This window comes from Phacochoerus africanus, chromosome 1, assembly GCF_016906955.1.
Source record: "Phacochoerus africanus isolate WHEZ1 chromosome 1, ROS_Pafr_v1, whole genome shotgun sequence".
Taxonomy (NCBI): domain Eukaryota; kingdom Metazoa; phylum Chordata; class Mammalia; order Artiodactyla; family Suidae; genus Phacochoerus; species Phacochoerus africanus.
Window position 1 is genome coordinate 56,432,742 of NC_062544.1, and position 25,328 is coordinate 56,458,069.

Genomic DNA, 25,328 nt, shown 5'->3' on the forward strand with positions numbered 1-25,328 from the left:
CAGTGGTATAAGAATCCAGCATTGCTGCAAGCTGCAGCATAGCTGTGGCTCAGATCCATTGTTGCTGTGGCTGTGGTGTAGGCCAGCAGCTGCAGGTCCAATTTGACCCCTAGCCTGGGAACTTCCATATTCCACAGGTGCGGGTATTAAAAAAAAAAAAAAAAAAAGTGGCATCTCCCGCACCCCCCCACTCCAGCCAAAATAGTCTGTCCATTCCCTCTGCTCCCGGAAACAGTGCCTGAGCCCCCCTCATACCTTTCTGGCAGTGTAGCCCCTCGAAGCCCAAGGGACAGTCACACTCATAGCCCTCCTTTCTGGGCCGGCAGCTGCCCCCATGGGCACAGGGAGACCCCACGCAGGGGTGAGCTGCATTCTCCACATTCACTCCCCAGGTAAAGTCATGCTTCACGTGGATGGTCCGGTCATTCAGGATGATCTTAGGAGAGAAAATGTGAAACTATTCAGGAATTTGGAAACTGTCTTTGAGGTCTTCGACAACTTCCCTTGACACCCCAACCCGAACCATGTTTAGTGAGGAAGCTTTCAAAAAAAAAAAAACGAGAGAAAGTCTTGCAGTTGCTTTTATAGTCTTGTAAACAATGCAGGAAGGGAAGTGATTACATTTGGTGCTTGGGAGACTCTGCATCCTTTACAAGACTATATAAACAACTTCCTCTGGTTCCGGAAGACCTGGCCACGCAGGTCACATTCTTAGCACTGCTGTGGTGTTCACCAGGACAAGAGAGTCCTTCGGAATTCCCACCGTGGTGCAACGGGATCAGGGGCCTCTTGGAGCAATGGGATGCTGGTTCAATCCCCACCCCCCCTCCCCACCCCCTGCCCCAGCCTGGAAACTCTCTATGTATGTTGCAGGGCAGCCAAAACATAAACAAAAAATAAAAATAAAAGTGCCTGTTGTAAGGGGGGAAAAAAGTTAAAAAAAAAAGAGAGAGAGAGAGACTTCTTTGCTCTCACCCCACTTCCCTGCACTGGGGCTTTGGTGAAACTGATGAATTATAGGGAGAGGCTGCTGGGCCTCCACTAGGGACTGGAGTGTGCACTGGCCCTGAGCTGTTGGTGCTCTCATGTCTTGCAGGCTTTGCAGACCTCAGAGACAGAGAGAACTTCTCCTCAGGGACCCTCCACCGTGCCGGGGGTCCTTAGAGGTTAGCAATGGCACTTTCAGGTTGGCCTGCTTGCGGGAGAGTGTCGGGAGAGCTGGGAGACAACTTTTCCCCAGACCTGAATCTCAGAAGCTACCAGAGAAGAGCCAGGATCTTTCCACAATCTCCCCCTCTTCCTGCTGCAAGTAAAGGACTGTGAGACGGAGCCGTTTACCTGACCAAGCCAAGAAGGGTGCCATCCACTGCAGGACAGGGCACAGCCCATGACGGGGTCCCTGGGAGGGGAGGGGGGCTTTCCAGGAAGGGAGGAGGAAAGGCTTGTGTGTGCCATGTGAAAAGGGGGCAAAGCCTGACATGTGAGAAGGCAGGTGAACCTCTTGGCATCTTGGCTTTCTTCCTAAGTGAGAATTTCAAACCTGTGATGAAACATGGCAGATCCCACTCACAGGGGCCAAGGGTCTGAACCAAGGTGTCACTGACGTCACCGTTCGGCCACAAAGGGAAGCCGACCAGAGTGAGGAAACACTGGCTAGACCCCTTTCTGGGACCCACATGGGGATACAGAGAAGGACAGCCCAGGGACCCTTCCTAGAGGCTCAATGTGCAAATTGTGACAGGACCTTCTCTCACTGTCCCTCCATCCCCTTAGCTCGTCCCCACTTCACCTCAGGTCTGAGAAGGATCGGGGCTTACATTCCACCACTGGCTGCTAAAGGGAAACAAGATGGCGCCAACATCCAGGAACCGGATGGGCTTTTCTTCAGATCCCTTTCCCCCAGTGAGCAGTGGCTCTGGGAATCTGTGTTTGTGAGTCAGCCTACGTGTCTGATGCAGACAGAGCATATCCTCATGACTGGAGAGACCATGGGCAGCAAGAGAAGGAATAAGAGAGAGATATGAATGAGGTCAGCGCTCTGTCTCTTACTAACTGAGTGGGCTTTTTTTGAAACTGCTATGGAAACACTCTTTTTTTTTTTTGGTCTTTTTTAGGCCCACACCCATGATATACGGAGGTTCCCAGGCGAGGGGTCTAATTGGAGCTGTAACCACCGGCCTACACCACAGCCACAGCAATGCGGGATCTGAGCCGTGTCTGTGACCTACACGACAGCTCATGGCAATGCCGGATCCTTAACCCACTGAGCGAGGCCAGGGATGGAACCCAAATCCTCATTGTTCCTAGTGGGATTCGTTAACCACTGCGCCATGAGAGGAACTCCTGGAAAGACTCTTAAATCTATCAAACCCATGTCGTCATGGATACTAGTCAGGCTCATTAACTGCTGAGCCATGACCTCCTAAATTTATGTTCTTAAGAGTTTGGTTGCATGACTGATGAACAACTGCTAAATCGTGGGGGTGGGGGTGGGGTGGAGGCAGGAGTACAGTTGGTTCTGGCCTTGAGCAAAAATCAAGTGACCCCAAAGAGAAGCAAGAGTCACTAGGAGACTCCATTCATTTCCGTTCCTTTTGTAGAGGTGTCTGCAGCCACCTGGTGCCAGTTCCTGCTCCCCGCCCCCCGCCCAATCCCAGGAACTTTTAGTGGATTTGTTATAAAAAAATGCATCTTCAGGGAGTTCCCACTGTAGCTCAGTGATTAAGAAACCCGACTAGTATCTATAAGGACCCAGGTTCGATCCCTGAGCTCGCTCAGTGGGTTAAAGATCCAGCGTGCTGTGGCTATGGTATAGGCCGGCTGCTACAGTTCCAATTAGACTCCTAGCCTGGGAACTTCCACATGCCAAGGCACAGCCCTATCAAGACAAAAAAAAAGCATCTTCACTGAGTTGTATTCATGGAAGGTCTGCTGGGCATAGACCCAGGGCAGATGTTATAAAACAGCAGGCTTGGAAAGCGATGCTATGAGCATTAAAAAATATAATCTTAAAAATGTTAAGACTTTCTCAGGGTTCCCATTGTGGCTCAGCGGATTAAGAACCCAACTAGTACTCGTGAGGATGCGGGTTCAATACCCGGCCTTGCTCAGTGGGTTAAGGGTCTGACGTTGCCACGAGCTGTGGTGTAGGACACAGATGTGGCTCGGATCTGGTGTGGCTGTGGCTTGTCTTTCAGCTGCAGCTCCAATTTGACCCCTAGCCTGGGAACTTCCATATGCTGCAGATTCAGCCCTAAATTGGAAAAAAAAAAAAAAAAAGTTAAGATTCTCTCAAGATTTGCTTTCGGGTGCAGTAGGTTGCACTGATCACAGTTCTCAATTCCATCGTCAAGGTCACACAATACACAGGAGGAAGGGAAGCCTGTACCTTCTGGATGCTCCCACTAAACGGCTTGAAGACACCTGAGTTCTTCTTCACATCGTCGTAATTGGGTACCCCACCAATGAAAATGTCCGAGTTGCACTTAATCTGGGTGAAGCCTCCCTGCCAAGAGATTAAAAATGAAGCAGAGCATAACTTCAGAAAAGATGGTTAAGACGATCAAAGGTATCTTTGGTTCCCTGTTAGGAAACAAATGGCAAAGACAGTTTTAAGACTCATTGCGACAATTTGGCTCCACATCGGCTTGACCTTTGCATTGTTTTGCATGGCTCCTTACCACCTGTCTGACGGCCAGTCCATCTCATGACATTTCCGAGACTCAGTTACATCATCTATAAGAAGGAAGTGAGTGCGGTAGACCGCTCCATCCCCAGAACTCCTCCCCCTGCAGGCAGATTGCCTCTTAACCTGTCCATCTCAAGTGGGGCCAGGTAACTTGCTTTGGTCAATAAAACATGAGTGGAAGAGAAGTGACTCATTTTTGGGCAGAGACTTTCAGAGCCAGGAGTGGTTCACTTTGCCGTCCTCCCCGGCCCCCTCTTCCTTCAGCCTGGGTCTCAGACTAAAGCTGGCAGCTGACCACTGATGGACATGTAATGTGAGTGAGACATAAACCCTTATTATAAGCTGCCGCTGTTTGGAGCTTCTGTGTGCCTGACTACAGCACAGTCTAGCCTGTTCTAGTGGCTGAGATCCCACTGATATAGCACTTTGCCCAGAGCTGGATGCATGATCAGCATTCCAGTATGGTATAGCTATTGTAATGTTCACTGATGGGTAAAGACAGAATGTCTTTAGGCCCAGAGAAAGGGAAAGCATGGTAGGTGGGAGGCGTTCCTTATTATTAAATCCAAAGGGCAGAGAAATGTTTCCAGGTTCTTGGAGAAATCCCCATTGTCAATCTGAAAAGTCTCCCCCCTGCTTCTGGTCATTTCAACAGCCTAAATGCCAATAGCTGGGCCAGATGACAAGCTGTGTGTGATATTTAACATCTAATCCCCTTCAAACATGAGTCTTTTTTTTTTTTTCTTTTTAGGGCCGCACATGCGGCATATCAAATTTCCTGGGCTAGGGCTGAATCGGAGCTGCAGCTGCTGGCGTACGTACACCACAGCCACAGCCACAGCCATGAGGGATGATCAGAGCAGCATCTGCAATCTACACAGCAGCTTGCAGCAACTCTGGATCCTGAACCTACTGAGTGAGGCCAGGGATTGAACCTGAAATCTCATGGATACTAGTCTGATTCTTAACCCACTAAGCCACAAGGGGAACTGCCAAACATGAGTCTCAAGCAAAAGGTTAAAGTGTCTAAAGATACCATACAGAGATAAATTACAATCTGACATCTCTGGGGATACACATACTTTGGGTAACACAAGTTATTGTTTCCTTTGATTTACAGTTAAAAGAAATACAAACAGTAACAGCTTTCAACTATTTAACAAATATTATTGGGCATCGACTGCGTCCTGGGTACTAAGTGCTGCACAAACAGCAGTAAATCAGAAACAGCAGGTCTCTGCCCTCCAGATGCTTACACTGGGGGGATGCAGACAAGTAAATGGGCCAGTGGGTTAGCCCTGTGAGGTGTGTCGGGGTGCCTATGGGTGACCTGGCCGGGAGGGGGCGTCTCATTCTCTACCCCAGACATACATAAGGGTGGACTAGGAAGAGCTAGAACTATCGAACCTAGATGGACCCAGGGCTTGGACATGTAGGTACGAGGCAGAGGCAAAGAGGGTCCAGATCATACATGGATAGACATTTGTACTTTACCCCAAAAGCAATGAGTTTTAAGCAGGAGAGGAAGAGTCAGGTCTGTAATTTAGGACTATCACTGGCCAGAGGGAGGAAAATGGATTTGGGGTCCGCTTGGACCAGAGAAGGGGAGACAGGGGAGCAGAGAGAAGGATGCTCCCTCTGGGGGGTGCTCCCAGTGCTGGGTCCATCGAGGTGGCTGCAGAGAGGTCTTGGATGAGACAGATGGAATTGCCTTCCACCAGTAACCTTCAGGCAGCTTTGAGGGTTCTTATTACTTCACTACCAGGAGGAGGGGGGTCATCGAATAAGGGCTTTTGGGAATTCTCGTGGCCCCGCTGGAACAGAGAAGCAGGCAGGAGCTGCCAGTGCACACCCACAGGCACCCATCTCCACCTTGTCATGAAAATAAATTAATAGACGGGAAGGAGGAAGGCAGCAGGGTCTAAGGGATTTCCAAGAAGCAGGCTGTTCGGAAGAAACTCTGAGTCACTTGGTTGTATCCAGTGAACTGGGTGGGGTCTCATTGGGGTGAGAGCTTGTTCCTTTGAGCTGCTCATCCAAGTCCTCCCCCGCCACCCTCCTCCTCCTGTGGACCAGAGGCAGGGCTGCAGAGGTCACACCCATGAGGAACCACAGGGGAGAAGCAAATAGCAACAGGGTGGGGGGAATTGTTCCAAAATGAGGCGCTCCAGGCTTGGATCTGCCACTTTGGTTTAGCTGGAAGTGGTTGGGAAAACTGAGCAAAGCTCCTGGTCAGGGTTTCCTGAAACCCTCAGAAACACCACCCCACCTCGGAGTCTGCATGGCTCGGCTCAACCTGAGCGGCTGGTATTTCTCAGTGCAGCTGGCTGAGCAATCTGGTGTAATCTGGAGCCTGAGGGGCTGGGTTAGCCCCCAGCACTGTCCTCTGATCTCTGTCCCTACCCATCTCTAAGGCTACCGCCCCTGGCAGCCACACCTCTGAACATGGCATGGAATGCTGGAGTTGGGGGTAGGGGGGGCAGAAACCCCTTGAGGGAGCTCCGATGAAGGTTCGACTCACTGAGATCAAAGCTGGGGCCCTCCTGCCCCATCTCAGGGTGGCCTGGCAAGAAGCACCCTCCAATGCACCCCGAGTAGTCATGCCTTCCCTCCTGCCTGTTTACATGGCTTTCCAGGTGGGCTGTCCTCCAGTCAGCTCCATCCTCAGCTCCATCTGTTTTTTTTTTTTTTTAATTTATAATGATTTTTATTTTTTCCATTATAGCTAGTTTAGTGTTCTATCAATTTTCTACCGCACAGCAAGGTGACCCAGTCACACGTATATGTATACATTCTTTTTTCTCATGTTATCATGCTCCATACTAAGTGACTAGACATAGTTCCCAGTGCTACACAGCAGGATCTCATTGCTTATCCATTCCAAAGGCAATAGTTTGCATCTCCATCTGTTCTTGAAGCCAAAAGGGACGACACTGGCTCCACTACACTGTCTACTCCTCATTCCCTGCTCTGGCTGTAACAGAACCTGAGGAGGGGTGGTTTACTACTGTGCCGCCTCTTCACTGTAGGATCACACAGTAAATACTGCGTCCTGCGGAATATCTTATTTGTAATCAAAGGCCTTAACCCTGCTGTTTACAAACACACCCACCCTAAGCTTTTATTACTACTTTACAGATGTTGGTACCTAAGGTCCAGAGAGATATGATGCTTTTTTTTGCATTTCTGTTACTAAGTCGATATACGTCAGATCTGCACTTGAGAGCTTCTAATCCTTTGTTGCACTAAAGTCAGCTGTGATTTTCTGGTTTGTACCAGCAGGACTTCCATTCTACGCACCCCCCGCCCCTTTTTTGCTTTTTAAGGCCACACCCATGGCATATGGCGGTTCCCAGGCTAGGGGTCTAATCGGAGCTACAGCTGCCGGCCTACGCCACAGCCACAGCAATGCCAGGTCTGAGCCACATCTGCGACCTACAGCATAGCGACCTTGGAAATAAAACCATGGACGGAAGTGATAAGCCTGAGTGGAAATTCTGAGCTCTTGAGGTCATGACAGTACCCTATTAACAGTTCGTTAAGCCACACAGCGCTGACCATATGCCAGGTTCTGTGGTCCTTCATAAATACAGTGATTCTAATTCTCACAATTAAGCGACACTATGATTCACACTATTATCCCCATTTTTTAGATGCAAAGACACCAACTTGAAGGTCAAGCTACTGGTCCGGGTTGACACTACTGGTAAGGAAAGAGCTAGACAGAACCCCAGGAGGCTGGCTGCAGAGTCTGTGCTCTTGTCAGATGTGTGAAACTCACGAACCTCCTCCATCACGGGCCCTACCTTGGACTTGTGTTCTGACCTTCCTCATGTGGTGACATGAACAATGGCAGGGAGGTGAGGAGGTGAGAGGCAATTATCTAAATGCTGCACTGGTAGCTCACTTCATCCCTACAACCACTCTGTGAGGCCTCTATTACCATCCCCGCTCAGTTGAGGAATAGCAAAGGTACATAACTCGCCCAGTGGGGAACTCGGCTTTAGCCCAGGCCGACTGGCCCTGGAGCCCAGGTGTACAACCATTCTGTTGCTGCCTTAGCCTCCAAGCAGGAAGGCGATAGCAACTCCGCTCACACCCGCCATCAGGAGGCGATGTCCTTCTTACCTCCGCCATCCCCTCCACTACCTTCTGCTTATCCACCTGTAAGATGCCGTTCCTCGCTGTTCGAGACACATGCAGGTCGTGCCAGTGGCCGAGGCTGAGGGGCTCTTCACTCCTGTTGAAGGAAGGAAACTGAGCGTGGGTTAGCAGGGCTGGCATCATGGATAATGTCCCGAAACCCAGCTCTGATGAAATGCGCCAACTTTAGGCACCTCACTGTGTTCAGCAAAGAGAAAAGCGTCACTCCTCCTTAGTAAACACAGCAGTGCTCGCTCCACTGATTGGACCCTTTCACAGGAGGAGTGCCGCATGTATCACTTTACTTCTTACAACAAGCCTGAAATGTGGGTAAGATTAGCCTGGTTTGCAAGAAGAGTGGTGACATGAGGGTAAAACATGATCAGAGTTACCCACAAGCTTGGAAGATGAGAAAATTAAATGGTCTATGATGTAAAACAGATTCTTTGATGCACTGATGTCTGCAGCATCCCTTGAAATACATAAAAAAATAAGATGGATGGAGGGATGGAGGGATGGGGGAATATAAGGTGATCAAACAGGCAAACAGAGCAAAACATTAACTGTAGACCAGAAGTGGTGGGTAAAAGGGTGTTTCCTGTGCAAGTCTTTCAATTTTTTTTTTTTTTTTTACCATTTTCTTAGGCCGCTCCCATGGCGTATGGAGGTTCATAGGCTAGGTGTTGAATCGGAGCTGTAGCCGCTGGCCTATGCCAGAGCCATAGCAACTCGGGATCCGAGCTCACGGCAACGCTGGATCCCCAACCCACTGAGTGAGGCCAAGGATCGAACCCGCAACCTCGTGGTTCCTAGTCGGATTCGTTAACCACTGAGCCACAATGGGAACTCCTCAACTTTTCTTTATGTTTGAAATTTTTTATAATAAAATAATCAAGGGGACAGATTCTATATTATCTGATATTGTGAAAAGGACTAAAGGTGCTTTAAAAAATTTAATTATTAATGCAAGACTAAAACATTTGGCGTTTAAATGATATTGATAGGAGTTTTACACCTTACATTTTAAAGCCAGGTGTGCAAAAAGAATCTAATGATGTATTTATAGTGTGTTTCTAACAATTATACATAGTTCCTGGCCTTCACGGAACCTCCCAATTATTTTTTCGTCCTGGATCATCTTTAGAAACCCATCAGGAATACCAAGGGGCACAATTATTGAAAGGTCTCCACCCCCTCACTTGGTTTTTTTGCTCTGGCAAATGCTTTTGTGATTTGTCCTTAGCAATTAGAATTTAATCACCTTGGCTCAATCAATATGCAATAAAGCTCTTTCAGCAGCCCATCTCCGTAATAACTAAGGGCACCCGAGCCTGTTCTTGTCCTGCAGAGGTCATTCCCTGTCGATACGCTGCCTCCCTCAGCACAGTGATATTGATCACGGCCATCATGAGCTCATTTCAATTGTCTCGAGTTTTGAATCAAGTTCATCATAAATCAGTCCACCTTATCCTTTTTTCCTAAATGTAAAATGACTTGGCTGATCCCACAATTTCCTGTCATTCAGTCTTTCACTGAATTGTCTCAAGGAAGCGGGAGGTCTTTGAAATGGTTTTCAAAATAAATATCTTCCAAAGGGCCATCAGAAACACTAACCATGAAGGCTGCTGTCACTTACCCTGGAGAGGGGATGACACAGGGGAACAGAGTCCCTGAGAAACTCTGAGCTCTTGCTTCTATTTATCATACCTAATGCTCAAGAATTCTTTTTTCCAGGGGCCTTTCTTGACAGGCTGGGAAGCAATAACTTATGTCTTAAAAAAAGTTTTTTTTTAAATACCTCTTGTCCAAAATGGGCACAGAATTATGAAAGAGAGAAAGGCTGGATTTCTAAGGTTCCACGTGTCTGTGACCCCACAGCTGGGGCCGCCACAGCAGAGGGACAGGGGGCAGGGGGCAGTCTGTGCAGGAGGAGAGCGGACGAGCCCCAACCTTCCCTGGCCCTTCCTGATCATTTCTTATTCAGGAGGAGGCCATTTGAAAGGATAAGGTGTCTTCCCTTTTCAACTTGACAAATGGTTCTAAGTGAAGTGCTCAGACTGTTTTGCGTAATCATATGTAAACTGAATCAATGAAATACCCACCAAAGTTGTCTCAAGACAGAGGATGGTCTTGCCTAACCAAAGGTACAAAAATGTTTGCCCATCCCTCAAGGGAGGCATCACTGCTGTGTAGGAATTTCAGCCTTAAGGACAAAAATGAACTGTCCTTTTTTAAGAACTGCTGAAACCATAAGTTCCCGTTGCGGCTCAGTGGGTTACAAACCTGACTAGCATCAGTGAGGAAGCAGGTTTGATCCCTGGTCTCGTTCAGTGGGCTAAGGATCTGGTGTTGCCATGAGCTGCGGTGGCTCGGATCTGGCATTGCTGTGGCTGTGGTGTAGGCAGGCAGCTATAGCTCTGATTTGACCCCTAGCTGGGAACTTCCATGTGCTGCAGGTGCAGCCCTAAAAAGACAAAAAAAAAAAAAATTGTTGAAACCTAAGGCAGCAAGTATTTCCCAGCAGCCATGAAAAATGATCAGCAATTAAGGGCAACGCCTTGTTGCAACATCTCACCAACAAACACTTTCTAGAAGTGACAGTCCAGCAATATGCATTGTGATTGAATACAGTCGACGACTGCCGACAATTTCCTTTAAAACAACAACAAAGACTAACTGATTTCCTGCTGCAGGGCGCCATGGAACAAAACACGCCAGTGAGTTTCAAAAAGAGTAGAAATCACCAAATGGAGGAAAGAAGCAGGTCTGCGTTAGATGAGCAGGCCTCCGGCTCCAAGGTAAAAACTACCACGGTTAGAACACGGTAAGCAGAAGGAGACATTAACAACTAAGAAAAACATCTGCGTCTCCCAACTGCAGGCTCTGAGGGATTCACAGAGATCCTGCCACACTGTGCAGGAACCATGGATCTGCTGAATCGATGAAGAGCACCAACTAGAGATCAGGAGGCATTTTTGACGACCCAGAACCAAGTCTGCAGACACCAGCAAGCACTTGAGAAACTTGTAAACTATTGAAACTTCATGCTATTGAAACCAGCCATCACACAGCCCTCCCGAGCACAGTGGTAGGGAAGGGTCTTTGCAAGTGCCCATGATTGGCTGTCAGTTTCTATCTATGGATAACAGAAAGAGCCACGCTAAATAACTAATTACCACCTAAGAAATAATGCAAGAGGAAGGTTAAAGTTTAAAGTGGGGTTGGGGTTCCCATCGTGGCTCAGTGGTTAACGAATCCGACTAGGAACCATGAGGCTGCAGGTTCGATCCCTGGCCTTGCTCAGTGGGTTAAGGATCCGGCGTGGTGGTGAGCTGTGGTGTAGGTCGAAGACACGGCTCAGATCCCACGTTGCTGTGGCTGTGGTGTAGGCCAGTGGCTACAGCTCTGATTAGACCCCTAGTCTGGGAACCTCCATATGCTGTAGGAGCGGCCCTAGGAAAGGCAAAAGGACAAAAAAAATAAAATAAAAAAAATAAAGTGGGGTCACCAAGGACATTTCTGTACATTAAATTTCTATTAGGACTTTTTTTATTAGCTGTCATATATTGGCCAAGTACCCACCAAGTGACACTCTGAGCAAGGGGCTGATGGACAATTTATCAAGTTTCTGTTGATTGGGTTGCGTGATCTCAGGTGAATGGAAGATGGTTTACCCCCATCTGAAGCCAGCCCAGTTTTCCAGAGAGTCACTACCTGCTGGGGAGTCACCTGAGAAAAGGAAACCTTGCCAGAAGGAGAGCATTGTCTCTAGGAAGCATGTCATCTGTAGGAATGAGGACAGGCTTCCGAAAAGATAACTGTGTACAGAAGACAGAAAGAGAGCCAACTGGTAGATGACCAATTTGTCTTTCCCCAAAGTGACTGTTGTTTGGCTTTTGAGGGGAGGGATCCCCTGACGGTCTCAGCCCTTACCTGAGCACACCTGTCCCAGAGCCACAGTCAAAGCGGAATTCCACATGGCCCCCCGCCATGGTGATGGACAGGAAGTCTTTGCTGCCCGTGTCATAGCTGTACAGGAGGACGCCATCCTCTGAGTCTGGCCGAAATGTCATCTCAAACTCCATGAATGAAAGGTAATGGCGGGGCTCCAGCGGCCAGGGTGTGGCAGCGTAGGACCTCAGAGACTCTCTGAACTGAGGAATGGTCAAGGTAAAAGCTGAAAAACCAAGCACGTGGTTAGAAATCCCTCATGTTCTTTTCCTCCCTGGTCAGAGCTAAGCTCTACCTCTCAGCTGCTCTGAAGGTAGGTGGGTGGTGTCACTGAGTTCTGGCCAGGGGAACCGTGGAGCAGTCCACAGCATTCTGGGTCTAGCCTCTGAAGCGTCCCTCTGTCCACTCGCTCTTCCTCACCAGCTGGCTGGATGTAGGAATCAGTGGAGGATTCCGAAGCCCTAACAGAGCCACTAGAAGACAGGCACCTGAATCCCTGAATGACTGTGTGGAGCAGAGCCAGCCTCTCCCACCCTGACCTGCAGGGATGTGAGCAAGGACCAACCTTTATTATGTTATGCTTTGAAAATATGAAGATGATACACAACAGCTTTGGCTTGTTCTGACTCACAATGCCCTTGTCTAGGTGACCAGAGATTTGAGATTATACAGTGTGAGAAAAACATTTCCCCAGGATGGTGTCTTAGGGCCAAAACTGAATCACTGGTAGAAAAGTTAAAATGTGGTCAACCCTGCTTGGTTTTCCAAAATCTTTTAAATGTTTAAAAGTTTCTATTCTTACGTGTGTGTTGGTATGTACATATGTATTTACATGTATATATACATATGTAAGTATATACACTCATAATATATAATCAATATATACTGTAGTGAGAGGTGGAACAATTCAGCAGAAAAGTACAATGAAAAAGAAATAGCACTGTTTTGTTAATATTACTGTGTATACCTCTCCAACATCTTCTCTGAAACTGTCAGATAGTCTAAGGAACATGAGCTGTGAATGCTTCAAATTCTGATACAAACTACACAGAGTTCCCCAAAGTTATGGGAGGGTCAGGAGGAGCCCACCAAAGCCTGGCCCAAGAACATCTTAAAATGAACTTGTCTTTGGCTAGTTCATCACTACCTGAAGATGCTCCAACCTGGTAAAAAATAAATAAATACAAAGATCCTCCCATCCCTCCCAACAAAGCAATGTTAATCCCATCAAAATCTATGGGACCTTGCTCAAAGTACATTGATGAAAAATGACCTCAACAAGAATTAACAATGCAGACAGCGCCATCAACTTGTTTCTTTCTCACCATCTTCACAGTGCCGACCTCTAAATCCCAGGGGACAGAGGCAGATGTAGGTGTCGGCTTTGCTGGCCGTGCAGGTGCCACCATTAATGCAGGAGGCTTCATCACAGATCCCACTGCTGCATTCCCCTAAATACAGAACAAGGAGAACCACAAAGCCAGGGCATGTGAACCAGGGCAAGACTGACCACACCCAACAGCTCACGCCCCACCCATATGGATTTGCTCCTCTGCACAACTGCAAAGCTTTCAGGATCAGTTGCACCAGCCCTTCATTTAAACTCGATTTCGCCTTATTCTTTATGGAGAGCCACAGGGAAGCTTTAAAACACGGTGGACACAGTAAATCCAATAATAAATTACCAGGCAATTTTAGGAACCCTGACAGGGATGACGGCGTTGTTTCTGCTCTAATTCATCTCACTGTTTCCCCCACAAGAGTGTGTGTCAATCCCTCCAATATCAGCAGAGTGTTTATGTTAAAAGCATTCTCATTTGTGTGGCCCCAATTGCCTAAGTGCTACCCACCTTGATGGTTGAAAGTTGAGGCAAGCAAGATAAGCAAAGAAGCAGTTGAGGGGCCAAGTCTAAGCTGATTAGCTGGCCTTGACCTTGATTGTCTACTCTGTCTGAATTAGAGAAGGACGGGGGGGAGGGCTCCCTAACACCTTAGCAGGAGAAGGGAGGGTGGGGAAGGGTTCCTTTTTTTTTTTTTTTTTTTTTTTTGCTGTTTAGGGCTGCACCCTCGGCTTATGGAGGTTCCCAGGCTAGGGGTTGAATCGGAGCTATAGCTGCCAGCCTACACCACAGCCACAGCAACACGGGATCTGAGCCACATCTTTGATCTACACCACAGCTCACGGCAATGCTGGATCCTTAACCCACTGAGCGAGGCCAGGAATCAAGCCCTAGATCCTCATGGATCCTAGTTGGATTCGTTAACCACTGAGCCATGAAGGGAACTCCCAGAATCCCTATTTCGAAGCTTAAAGATACAATCTCATGACAGGAAGGTGACCAGAAGTAAAAAGTGCTGAAAGGCTCAACAGTATGTGGGTTAGTTCTCTTTACTAAACACAAATTAGATAGACCCGTACAGGGACACATAGTCATTTTCAAGTGCAGGTCACCAGACGAAGTGAAAACAAACAGAGTGACTTTTGCTGGGCTGCTTTTCTGCTGCATTTTGGCTCTTCCTTTTCTCCTTGTGTCTAATAAATAAAACAGCTTGGCCACAAACAGGCCCAGCACTACAGAGGTGAGGGGTGGAGGCGAAGGGGGTGCATCTCTGACCGAGTCACGAGGGATCCAGGTCTACACTCCATGGTCTCCAAGCCAGGAGCTGCCTCCCGTGAGAGGAAGTAGCCTGCCGGCCTGATTGTATCACCTCTGCAGAGTAAGTCTCTTATCCTCTCCCATCAATCATCTGTGTTGGTTGAACTGATCCAGTCTTTTTTTTTTTTTGTAAAAGCCTCCTCGGAGGAGGGGTAAGGGCTGGGCACACTGCATACCCAGGAGAGGAGATGGATTTCAAGAGCTGATAACAGAATTTAATTACAGCCCTTCCATATGGCTTGCCCTCCAGCCGGGTGGGCTGGCCTCTGTGAATTCCAGCTGGGGGCCACTGGAAGTTCAAGCAGAAGTGATCGGTGGTCTTTTTTTTTTTCTTTCCCTAGCCACAGTCCTGAGAACATGGCCAGCACTCAAGCCTCCACACAGAGGCTGACTTGGCTTTAGAGAGCCATCCTCTCACAAGTACCCACATTCCACCACCTTCTGTGGGCGAGTCTTTCTCAGAGAAGGGCTAGTCCCACAGGAAGATGTGGGGTCCTTGGGTCATTTTAGAGACACATGGAAGAAATTATTTTACAAATTTGCTTTGCAACTCTTTGGTATAAGTAGGAGGAGGGGGTGGAGGCTTGAAAACCAGCCAGAATTATTTACTTGATGAAAGCAGTGTTTCAGCAAGAGTGTGCTGGCTACATACAGTACGCAAGATAGATTGTGAGTTATGGGGATGGGAAAGAGGAGAGAAATCCTATGGGGAAGAAAATGGGCTGGAGACAGTGAGAGCAGAGGAAAGAGAGAGAAAGTGAACAATCAGAGAGATACAATACAGGAGTTTCTACCCTGGTACAGTGGGTTAAGAATCTGTAGCAGCTCAGGCTGCTAAGGAATCATGAGTTCAATCCCTGGCTGGGTGCAGTGGGTTAAAGGACATGGCATTGTTACAGCTGTGGTGTAGGTTGCAGCTATGGCTCAGATGCAATCCCCGGCCTGGGGACTTCTATATGCCATAGTGCAGCCATTAAAAAAAAAAAAAGAGAGAGAGAGAGAGAGAGAGGAGTTCCCATTGTGGCGCATTGCGAACAAATCCGACTAGGAACCATGAAGTTGTGGGTTCAATCCCTGGCCTCGCTCAGTGTATTAAGGATCCGGTGTTGCCATGAGCTGTGGTATAGGTCACAGATGCGGCTTGGATCTGGTGTTGCTGTGGCTCTGGTATAGGCTTTGAGGCTACAGCTCTGATTAGACCCTTAGCCTGGGAACCTTCACATGCCAAGGTTGAGGCCCTAGAAAAGACAAAAAGACCAAAAAGACCAAAAAAAAAAAAACGAGAAGAGATAAAGGGCAAGGGGTAGGCAGTTCACTCTAGAGATTGAAGGTCAAGGATACTCTAGCATAATCTCCAGGCTTCTAGCTGGGAAGTCTGAAAGGAGAGTGCAGGAGGAAAGAAATGAGGGACGCTCGGAACAGGACTTGGTTCCTGAGGAACAGAGGAGAAGTTGGCTTTTGTTCAACTTAAGCGTAAGGGGATGGTGGAAATGTCCACTGCTGATCCCCATGGCAGGAGGGGCTCCTGCACACAGGTGAGGGTGGGAGGGGCAGCAGCAGCAGGGCGGTGGGGGTGGGGGACCCTGACAGCAAGAAAGATGGGCTCTTTGGAGTTCCCGTTGTGGCTCAGCGGTTAACGAATCCGACTGGGAACCATGAAGCTGCAGGTTTGATCCCTGGCCTCACTCAGTGGGTTAAGGATCCAGTGTTGCCGTGAGCTGTGGTGTAGATCAAAGATGCAGCTCAAATCCCTTGTTGCTGTGGCTCTGGTGTAGGCTGGCAGCTATAGCTCCAATTCGACCCCTAGCCTGGGAACCTCCATATGCCGAGGGAGCGGCCCAAGAAAGGGCAAAAAGACCAAAAAAAAAAAAAAAAAAGAAAAGAAAGAAAGAAAGAAAGATGGGTTCTGGGCTCTTTGAAAGAGGGTGGGATGGAAGGGCCCTTGGAATCCCCAGGGAACCACTGAGGGTTGAGCAGCTGGCAGAGAAGGCAAAGGGAAAACAGACAAAGGACCACCAGACAGGGTGGGCTCCCAGAAGCTCAGGGAGGAGCAGGAGCAAAGAGGGAAGTCAAGTTAGTACTGCTGAGAGCTCCAGGAGGGGTGGGCAAAGACAGCACCACTCACAGCTTCAGGACAGCAGTGGAAGGCAGAACCCCAACACAGGAGGTTCAGACAGGGGGCCGGAGGGGAGCTGGAGTCAGGTCTTGAAAGAGAGGAAAGAGGTTCCCAGGGTTCCCAAATTGGAAGGGTCCAGGATCCCGCAAACAGGGCTCTGGTTGAAGCTGGAGCAGAGGTGAATAGGCTAGAGTAGGGGGTCCCTGAACTTTGATGGGAAACACATTCATCTTTATATTCCATGATCTCTAACAAACTTGAGTCGTTCCTTCAATTAATAATGTAGGTCATGAACCGCCAGTATTGGCAGTTCTCATGATTTATGCCCAGTGGACCTGAGAATGGGGTGAATCACTTTCCCTTTGTTACAGAAATCTCAAAATACCATTTATGCCCATCGCTACTTTGGAAACATGGTAGTTGTTGCACCTACCATGAAAGGATCCCGTTCTTTAATGTAAAGAAGAATACACATTACTATTAAAATGAAACTTCATTATATAGCTTTATTTCAAAATAATTCTTTCCTATGATGTATACCGTCTGCATTTGAAAACATCCTTCTGAGAAGAGGTCCGTGGACTTCCCAGACTGCCAACAGGGTCAATGGCACACAAAGGCGTCAGAACCCTGGGGTTATTGGGAAGAGACAATCTTGCCAGCAAAATCCCAGGAATGGAGGGAAGGATGGGTGCAGAGCATAGATGATAGGTTAGTTTTAGGGAGAAGGAAAACTTTCACCTCCGAGAGTTGGAAGAAGGAGGTGTAAGATCGTATTTATAGGGAACGAGCAGGACCTCATCATCAATAAACCAAATATCTTCTATTGACATGACACCCACTACAGACCCGTGTTTGTGTCGGTCTATACAAGATAATGAAGTGAGCGGCAGGAGAGAAATCAGGCTCCCAAAGAGGGAAGAGAAGGTGGAGTGGAAGATACTAGGACCGTGGACAATGAGCCATCTCCCTGCTGCTTGTCCCCCCATTCAGCCCCATGATGAGGCTTCTCTATTTCCGCTCCTAAAGATCTGTCACATCTGCCACCCCTATCACCCTGGATCAAACCACCATCGTCTTTAAAATGAACTATTGCATAGCCTCTCACCTGATCGACATGCCCCCCCACCAAAGCCGAAGATATTGTCTTATGAGCCGCTGTAGTCAGAGGGATCTTTTCAAAACACAAACTAGTTCATGGAACCTGCCTTCCCCTTACACTCCCATTGGGACAAGCCATTTCCTCTGCCCGGAATGCACTTCTCTCTCGTCTCTGCTTTCTAAGCCCTACTCTTGCTTCGGATCTCAATTTCACATTCATGCTCAGAAATGCTTTTCCTGACCCTCGGCCCATAAATCCCCCTATTTTTCTAGTGTTGCACTATCACCCCCCCCCCTTTGGTTTTGTGTTTTTAGGGCCACACCTGCAGCATATGGAAGGTCCCAGGCTAGGGGTCCAGTCGGAGTTGTAGCCGCCAACCTAGGCCACAGCCACAGCAACTGGAGATTCGAGCCGTGTTGCAACCTACACCACAGCTCACGGCAATGCCAGATCCCTTAACCTACTGAGCAAGGCCAGGGATTGAACCTGTGTCCTCATGGATACCAGTCAGGTTCGTTTCCACTGAACCACAACAGGAACTCCCCATTACCTCCCCTTTGTAACACTTACTTGGAAACCGTACTCATTTATTTCTGAGATGATTATTTGATTAATTTGGCCTCTCCTTGTAGCAGGTACATGAGGGATGAGCTGGGATCCTGTCTGTCGGTCTTGTTCATTACTTTATCTCCGGGACCCAGTGTTGTGACCAGCATTAAGCAGGAAGTTAAATAAGTATTTACTGAGTAGCAGAAAGTAAGAGTGAAAAGCCATGGTGAGACTCGTAGCCACTGCAGACCTCTTGTTTCTAATAACTTGGTAGGTTGGGTCTATAGCACCCAAGATGGCACTAGAAAAAATGAGTGGTGGTGGTTTAGGTTTGAGAATTGGGGCGGAAATAATAAAAGAAAAGGCTGGGCCAGAGAATGCAACAATTTGCTGAGATTGCTGAGTATTCTCAAATGTGAGTTCGGAGAGAGTCCAATAGCCGGAAATAATCTAATGAAGGAGATGAGGTGGGAGGGGTTGAGTAATGAAAGACCCCCTGGAAAAAGGTTTAGTGGGAGTGGGGAGGTGGGACAGTGAAACAGCTGTGGCTGAAGACGGTAACGGTAATGCCAAGGTAGAGATCAAAGGGAGGAGCTGGGATGCAAGGACTGTCCTTACCCTATTCTGGAAGCCTGTATCTCCACAGAAATTCATCACTGTTTGCAAAGGGCCCAGTCTTCCCCATACTGAGACTGCATTTAACTTAGAGGAACCTGAACTTCACGTGGACTCACTCAAAAGAAAGCAAACATGTTGGGTGAAGGAGAGCCAACCCTGTTCTCATACCCCAGAGGGAAAAATGGGAAGAAATTTTAAAAAAGGCTATGTGACCAATGCCTGCCATTAAGGTCATAGAGAGCAATGGAATAACGCAATAGCTGCCACCAGGGAAAGCGAGCCAGCAAGCTGGGCCCTCCTGGTTCATCTGCTCAATGGAGATGCTAGTTGACATTTTTCCACATCAGAATTTAAAACACCATCAGATACCAGCCGCTGCTCAATTTTGCAACCTCTTAACTACCTATCAGAGGTCACTGCAGCCTCGAGACTCCCAGATCTGTCCTGAGGGCTGTTTTCCTCTTAGTTCAATGAAGAGAGAAGAAAAAACTCATGCCCTGTGGATGGCGGAGTCAGAATACTAATAATCATATTAACAGGAAATATTTATAATAGATTTGCTATGTGCAAGGCTTTATTCTCAGTATTCTATAGGAACCACAACTCAGGTAGCCAAAATAACCTTATGAGGCAGTTACTATTTACAGATGGGGACACTGAGTCCCAGTGAAGTTAATGGATCTGTCAAATCCAGACAACCTCAGAGTCTGAACTCTTCAACACCTCAGGGGGTTTCTGATGGGCCTGCTGGTTCTTCCATCCTGAATCATCACAGATATTCAAGAAGAGGGATTTTGGAGACATTGTCCTGCCCCAGGACGTGCCTTGTAATAGTTATAGTCATTACTGTTGGTTGTTTGCTTTGATTAAATGATCAACTGAGGAAAAAGTAACAGAGGGAATAACAGGTGGAGAGTAATCTTTTCCTTTCAAGTAAACCCCATCTTCTGTAGTTTCAACAATGGTATCACCTTTGGGAGTGAGAAAGCTAGAAGGAAGCAATTTGAAGCCAATTCAGGAGACTGATGAGGCAAATGTGCTTGGGGGCAGACACTGGAGCCAGAATCCCTGAGATCACAGCTTATCAGCTCTACCACTTACTAGCTGTGTGACCTCAGGCAAGTTACTTAACTATTCTGTACCACCAACTCTCATCTGTAAACACTAAGACTAATCATAGCACCCACGCTGTAGGAATTTCAGAAGATTAAAGTAGTTCAAAATGGTGGCTACATGTAGTAGCTGCTCAACTAATATTAGCTACAAAACAAAGAAACAAAACGGTCCCTGGAGTCCCAAATCCAAGCTTTGATCCAGGAATGGAGAGAGGGAGAGATAGTATCGTATGTGATAAGGAAATGCAGCCAAATGTGAAGGGTAGAATCTAGGGAGTGGGAACCTGGCGTTTACCATGCATTCTTTCAAAAATAACGTCTCGAAGATGGAGGAAAAAAGGAACCCAAAAGAGGGCCTTGCCATTTCTTCCCACAAAACAATGTTGTATGAGGATGTGATGCTCAGAGTTGCGGCACCATCTTGGGATTACGGGTGAGAAGCAAGAGAACCACAGAGATACCAACCTAGAGTGCTAACATTACCGAGTCGTTGTTAGGGACTGAAGTGTGTCCTCCCAAACCTCAAAGGTTGAAGTCCTAACTCCCAATGGGACTGTATTTGGAGTTGGGTCCTGTGAGGAGGTAATTACGATTAAATGAGGTCATGTGAGGGGGGGGGTCTAATCTAGTCTGACTCATGTCCTTTTGAGAAGAGGGAGAGCCAGCAGGGGTTCAAGCACAGACAACAGGCCATGTGAGGACACAGGGAGGAGGTGGCCGTCTCCAAGCCAAGGAGAGAAGCCTCCAGAGAAACCAAACCTGCCAACACTTTGATCTTGGATTTCTAGTCTCCAGAACTGTGAGAAAATAAATTTCTGTTGTTTAAACCACTCAGTCGTTGGTATTTTTTTATGGCAGCCCTGACTGACTAAAATAGTCACTGAATTAACCAACCTTAGAATTATCTACCTGCTGCCTTTGGTAATGGAATAAATGTCCTTACTGCTTTTTTTATTGTATTTTTTTATGTTTTGCTTTTTTAGGGCCACATCTGTGGCATATGGAAATTCCCAGGCTGGGGGTCAAATTGGAGCCTACACCACAGCCACAGCCACACCAGATTCAAGCCGCTTCTGTGACCTACACCACAGCTCCTGGCAAAGCTAGATCCTTAACCCACTGGGCAAGGCCAGGGATCAAATCCGCATCCTCATGCGTACTAGTCAGGTTCAGAACCTGCTGAGTCACAACGGGAACTCCATAAAATGTCCTCATTGCTTTAAAAACAATCCTGGTCTTTTTAACAAATGGTGATGGAACAACGGGGCATCCACACACAAAAAAATGAATCTAGGCATACAGCTTACATCTTGCATAAGAATTAACTCAAAAGGGATCACAGACCTAAATGTAAACATAAAACTCCCAGAAGATAACATAGGTGAAAACCCAGATGACTTGGGTGAGGTGATGACTTTTTAGATACAACAGCAAAGGCATGATCCATGAAAGAAATAAATGATAACTTGGACTTCATTAAAATTAAAAACTTCTGCCCTGTGAAAGACAATGCCAAGAAAAAGAGAAGACAAGCCACAGATGGAAAATAAAAAATTTCAAAAGACACATCTGATAGAAGACTGTCATCCAAAATATATAAGGAACTTGTAGAACTCAATAATAAGAAAAGAGACAAGCTAATTAAAAAATGGGCCAAAGACCTTAACAGACACTTCACCAAAGATATACACATGGTAAATAAACATGTGAAAAAATGCTCCATATCATATGTCATTAAGGAAATGCAAATTTCAATAAGGTACCACTACACACCTATTCGAATGGCCGAAATACGGAAGCCTGACAGCTTCAAATGCCAATAAGGATGCAGAGCAACAGGAACTTGCATGCACTCATGGTGGGAATGCACAATGGTACCGTCACTCTGGAATACACTTTGGTTGTTTCTTACAAAACTGAACATACTCGTGCCATCTGACCCAGCAATCACACTCTCTGGCATTTATTTACCCAAGAGAGTTGAGAACTTATGTCTACCCTCAAACCTACACATGGATATTTCTAGCATCTTTATTCATAATTGACAAAATTTGGAAGCAGCCAAGATGTCCTTCGGTAAGTGAACAAAGAAATTGTGGTACACCCAGACAGTGGAATATCATTCAGTGCTAAAAAGAAATGAGCTCTCAAGCCATGAAAAGGCATGGAGGAAACTTAAGACACATATAACTAACTGAAAGAAGCTAATCTATGAAGGCTACATAATGTATGATTCCAACCATATGACATTTTGGAAAAGGAAAAAATATAAAGCCCATAAAAAGATCAGTGGGGGAGTCCCCATAGTGGCTCAGTGGGTTAAAAACCCAACTAGTATCCATGAAGACATGGATTCGATCCCTGACCTCACTTAGTGGGTTAAGGATCTGGCGTTGCTGTGGCTGTGGCATAGGCCAGCAGCTGCAGCTTGGATTGACCCCTAGCCTGGGAACTTCCATATGCCGTGGGTATAGCCCCTTAAAAAAAAAAAAAAAGGACTTGGGAATGGAGGGAGTAGAGAGATGAACAGGCAGAATACAGAGGATTTTTAGGGCAGTGAAAATACTCCGTATGTGAACTATGGATCTGGGGTGATTATGATGTGTTAATAGGCTCATCAGTTATAAGAAATGTCCCCTCTGGTGGGGGATGGGTTTGTTTATTTATTTTTAAGTTTTACTGAAGTATAGTTAATTTACAAGGTTGTGATAATTTCTGCTATACACCAAAGTGACCCAGTCATACACAGACGCATATCCATTCTCTCTCTGATTCTCTTCTGGTGGGGGATGTTGATAACTGTGTGTGTGCGTGTGTGTGTGTGTGTGTGTGTGTGTGTGTGTGTGTGTTGGGGGGCGGTGTCCTAGGTATGTGTGAGGGAGGAGGGGATAGGGGAAATCTCTGTTCCTTCCCCTTAATTTCACTGTGAATCTTAAACTATTCAAAAACAAAGTCTTATTTTTAAAAAAAGTAAAATAGAAACAAAGAAAAAAAAGCCCCATAATCCTAGTTCTGACCCATTTGGGATAAGTTCTTCAACTTTTACAAGTCCCCCTGTCTTCATGTGTAAATAAGTATGATGATAATTCCCCCCCCGGCCCCCGGCCCCCCGCCGTCCCCAAGAGTGAGTGTAAGGAATAAATGAGAGGACTTCCAAGCACACGTCTGGCAGTGGTCAAGAGTTCGAATGTGACCACTTCCTTTAAAAGCAGAGAGTAGATGAAAGATCCTTCTACATGATTGTGTTGCTTTTTCCACTGGACTTGGGTGACGAAGGGTGGAAAGGCTGACTTGCTGTTGCCTCATCGGATGAGTCCAGGCCACGTTTCATGAAGAGGCCAGGATGGCAGCAGGACCCAGCCAAGGGTTTGGGGCATGCTTAAGAGTTATTTACCATGTCCTGGTGTTCAGATTCAAGGTCATCATGTCTGCAGAGCCCCAACCTGACCCCTTAGAACCACCTCCTTCCTGAAGCTCAGCCCAGGGTTATGGCCCATGAAGCTGCTCCCCTCCCCGGTCCAACCCAGAAAGGCAATCCCACAAGGGCACCCCACCTGCCCAGCGACCACTTACCCACATCGGCCCCGCTGAGCGCTTTCCCCAGGGGCCAGGGCCTCAAGTCCATTCTCTTCCCATTAACAGTGAGCGACTGTACACAGCCTTGAAAGCCTCGGTTTGTCCCTGTTGCTCTCACCAACCAGTAAACACTGGGAGCCCCACCAACATAAAGAGGAGTCCGGAAGGTAATTTTACTGTACTGGCCCTTTAAGAAAGACGGAAACCTTAACTCACTACACAAAGTCAAAAGCTAAAACACAACAGAGTTTCATGAGGGACATGGGTAAGATGCTGTTTATAGCCCCAGTGTTTTCTTCCATCCGTACTTTTCTTTACGTCACTGTCCTACTGGAAAATGAAACCCACAGTTAACCATAGGAAACTCAGCTTCTCAGAGGGCTGGGTTTCAAGAAAGGATGATTTTGGAATGCCTAGAAGGGAAGGGAAGGCAGGTCAGAGCCAAGAGCAACCCAACAGGCAGGGTACTATGCCGGGCGTCCAAAAAAAACCTTTCTCTTTCCACTCCTGACACCAATTTACTGTGTATCTTGGATGGGTCATAGGACTATGCTGTGTCTCAAAAGGTGATAATACTCATTTTGTGTATACGTGGGCTAACATTGACCCTTTTACCATCCTCGTCACCATTATACTATATCCTGCAAGAGGCATTTGTGAGGGACAGGGAAATTGCCAAGACTGAGTTGCAAAATATTTTGAAATTTGCTCATGGACCCAATTTATTTCTAGTGTTATTACAGCGAGGTAGGGACATTTCCAATCTTAGACTAGACCACAATATGGATTGCAGGTTTCGAGGTTACAAAATACAGAGCTGAACATTTGGTGGGACAAAATTAAGGTGCCCTTGGTTATTTGTTTTTTTATCACAGAAATACCTCATTCATTTGGATTAAAGTGGGTGGGGAAAGGCATGCTGCCGGAAGTTATAAAATGTCCAGAATGTAAGCCACTGAAATGTAATCTTTATCCTTTATGCTTTTGTTATCAAATGGTAAAACATCTAATCATTGCTTTATCTTTACTAAGGAACAGATAAGAACCATTTGTAAACAGCATATTAAATATGAGATAGGCAGCTTTGAAGTACTCACAGTGGATTTTAAGGATTAATCATTTGCTAGTCACTGGCACACAGCTTTTCTTAGATGAACTGAGTCCCCTGTTGGCTTATTTCATCAAGATCCTCAGAATGCACTGCGTCTGGATCTCATCTTCACCCCTCTGGCCGTGTTCCCTGATCCAGGACCACAGCAGGAGCCTGACAGCTCAATCCCTTTCCTTTTCCCGAGCATTAAGTACATCATGGGGGTGAATGATTCCTCTGAGGCTCCCTTCACAACATCCCAAGAAAGAGTCTTCGAGCCTGGCCTTTATCTCCCTTGGATGAGGGTTGCCTTTCAGCCCCTGGAACTTGCTTTGCCTGCCTTTTCAAAGAATTGGTGGTGCCCTAGAGTTTGCATCCCCCCCTCCCCGGAAGAGCACTTAACAGTTTTTAATGGGTGCTTAAGTGTGAAAGTCCAGCTCCCTTGATTGGTGCTGGAATAATTCCAGGTACAACATACACGCTGGGGCTCCCTGGTGGGATTATGCTGAAGCAAGACCCTGATGAACTCTGCCTGAGACTTTACTCTTGTTGAGTTGTGCCCCATTCCTGTCCATCTTAATCCCCTCTATTACAGGTTTCCTATGAGAGCATTTCCTTAATGCATCATTTGCAGAGGATTCCTTATCTCAGGTTTGTTTTGGGGGAACTCCTACATAAGACAAAGTCACTATCTCCCAAGACACTTTATTAAACATTCCACAT

At 47.0% G+C, this 25,328-nt stretch overlaps 1 protein-coding gene across 2 annotated transcripts in view; it reads right to left on the minus strand.

Annotated features, from left to right (window-relative positions):
- EGFLAM (EGF like, fibronectin type III and laminin G domains) overlaps nt 1-25,328 on the minus strand; it is a 203,972-nt gene that overhangs the window by 28,997 nt on the left and 149,647 nt on the right. For both annotated transcript variants that reach the window (XM_047766743.1, XM_047766734.1), the window contains exons 13-18: nt 23,513-23,702; nt 13,108-13,233; nt 11,765-12,008; nt 7,817-7,928; nt 3,389-3,505; nt 256-436 (exon numbers count right to left, since the gene is read on the minus strand). In XM_047766743.1, coding sequence (XP_047622699.1) covers nt 256-436; nt 3,389-3,505; nt 7,817-7,928; nt 11,765-12,008; nt 13,108-13,233; nt 23,513-23,702 — 970 coding nt within the window. The remainder of the gene's footprint in view (nt 1-255; nt 437-3,388; nt 3,506-7,816; nt 7,929-11,764; nt 12,009-13,107; nt 13,234-23,512; nt 23,703-25,328) is intronic.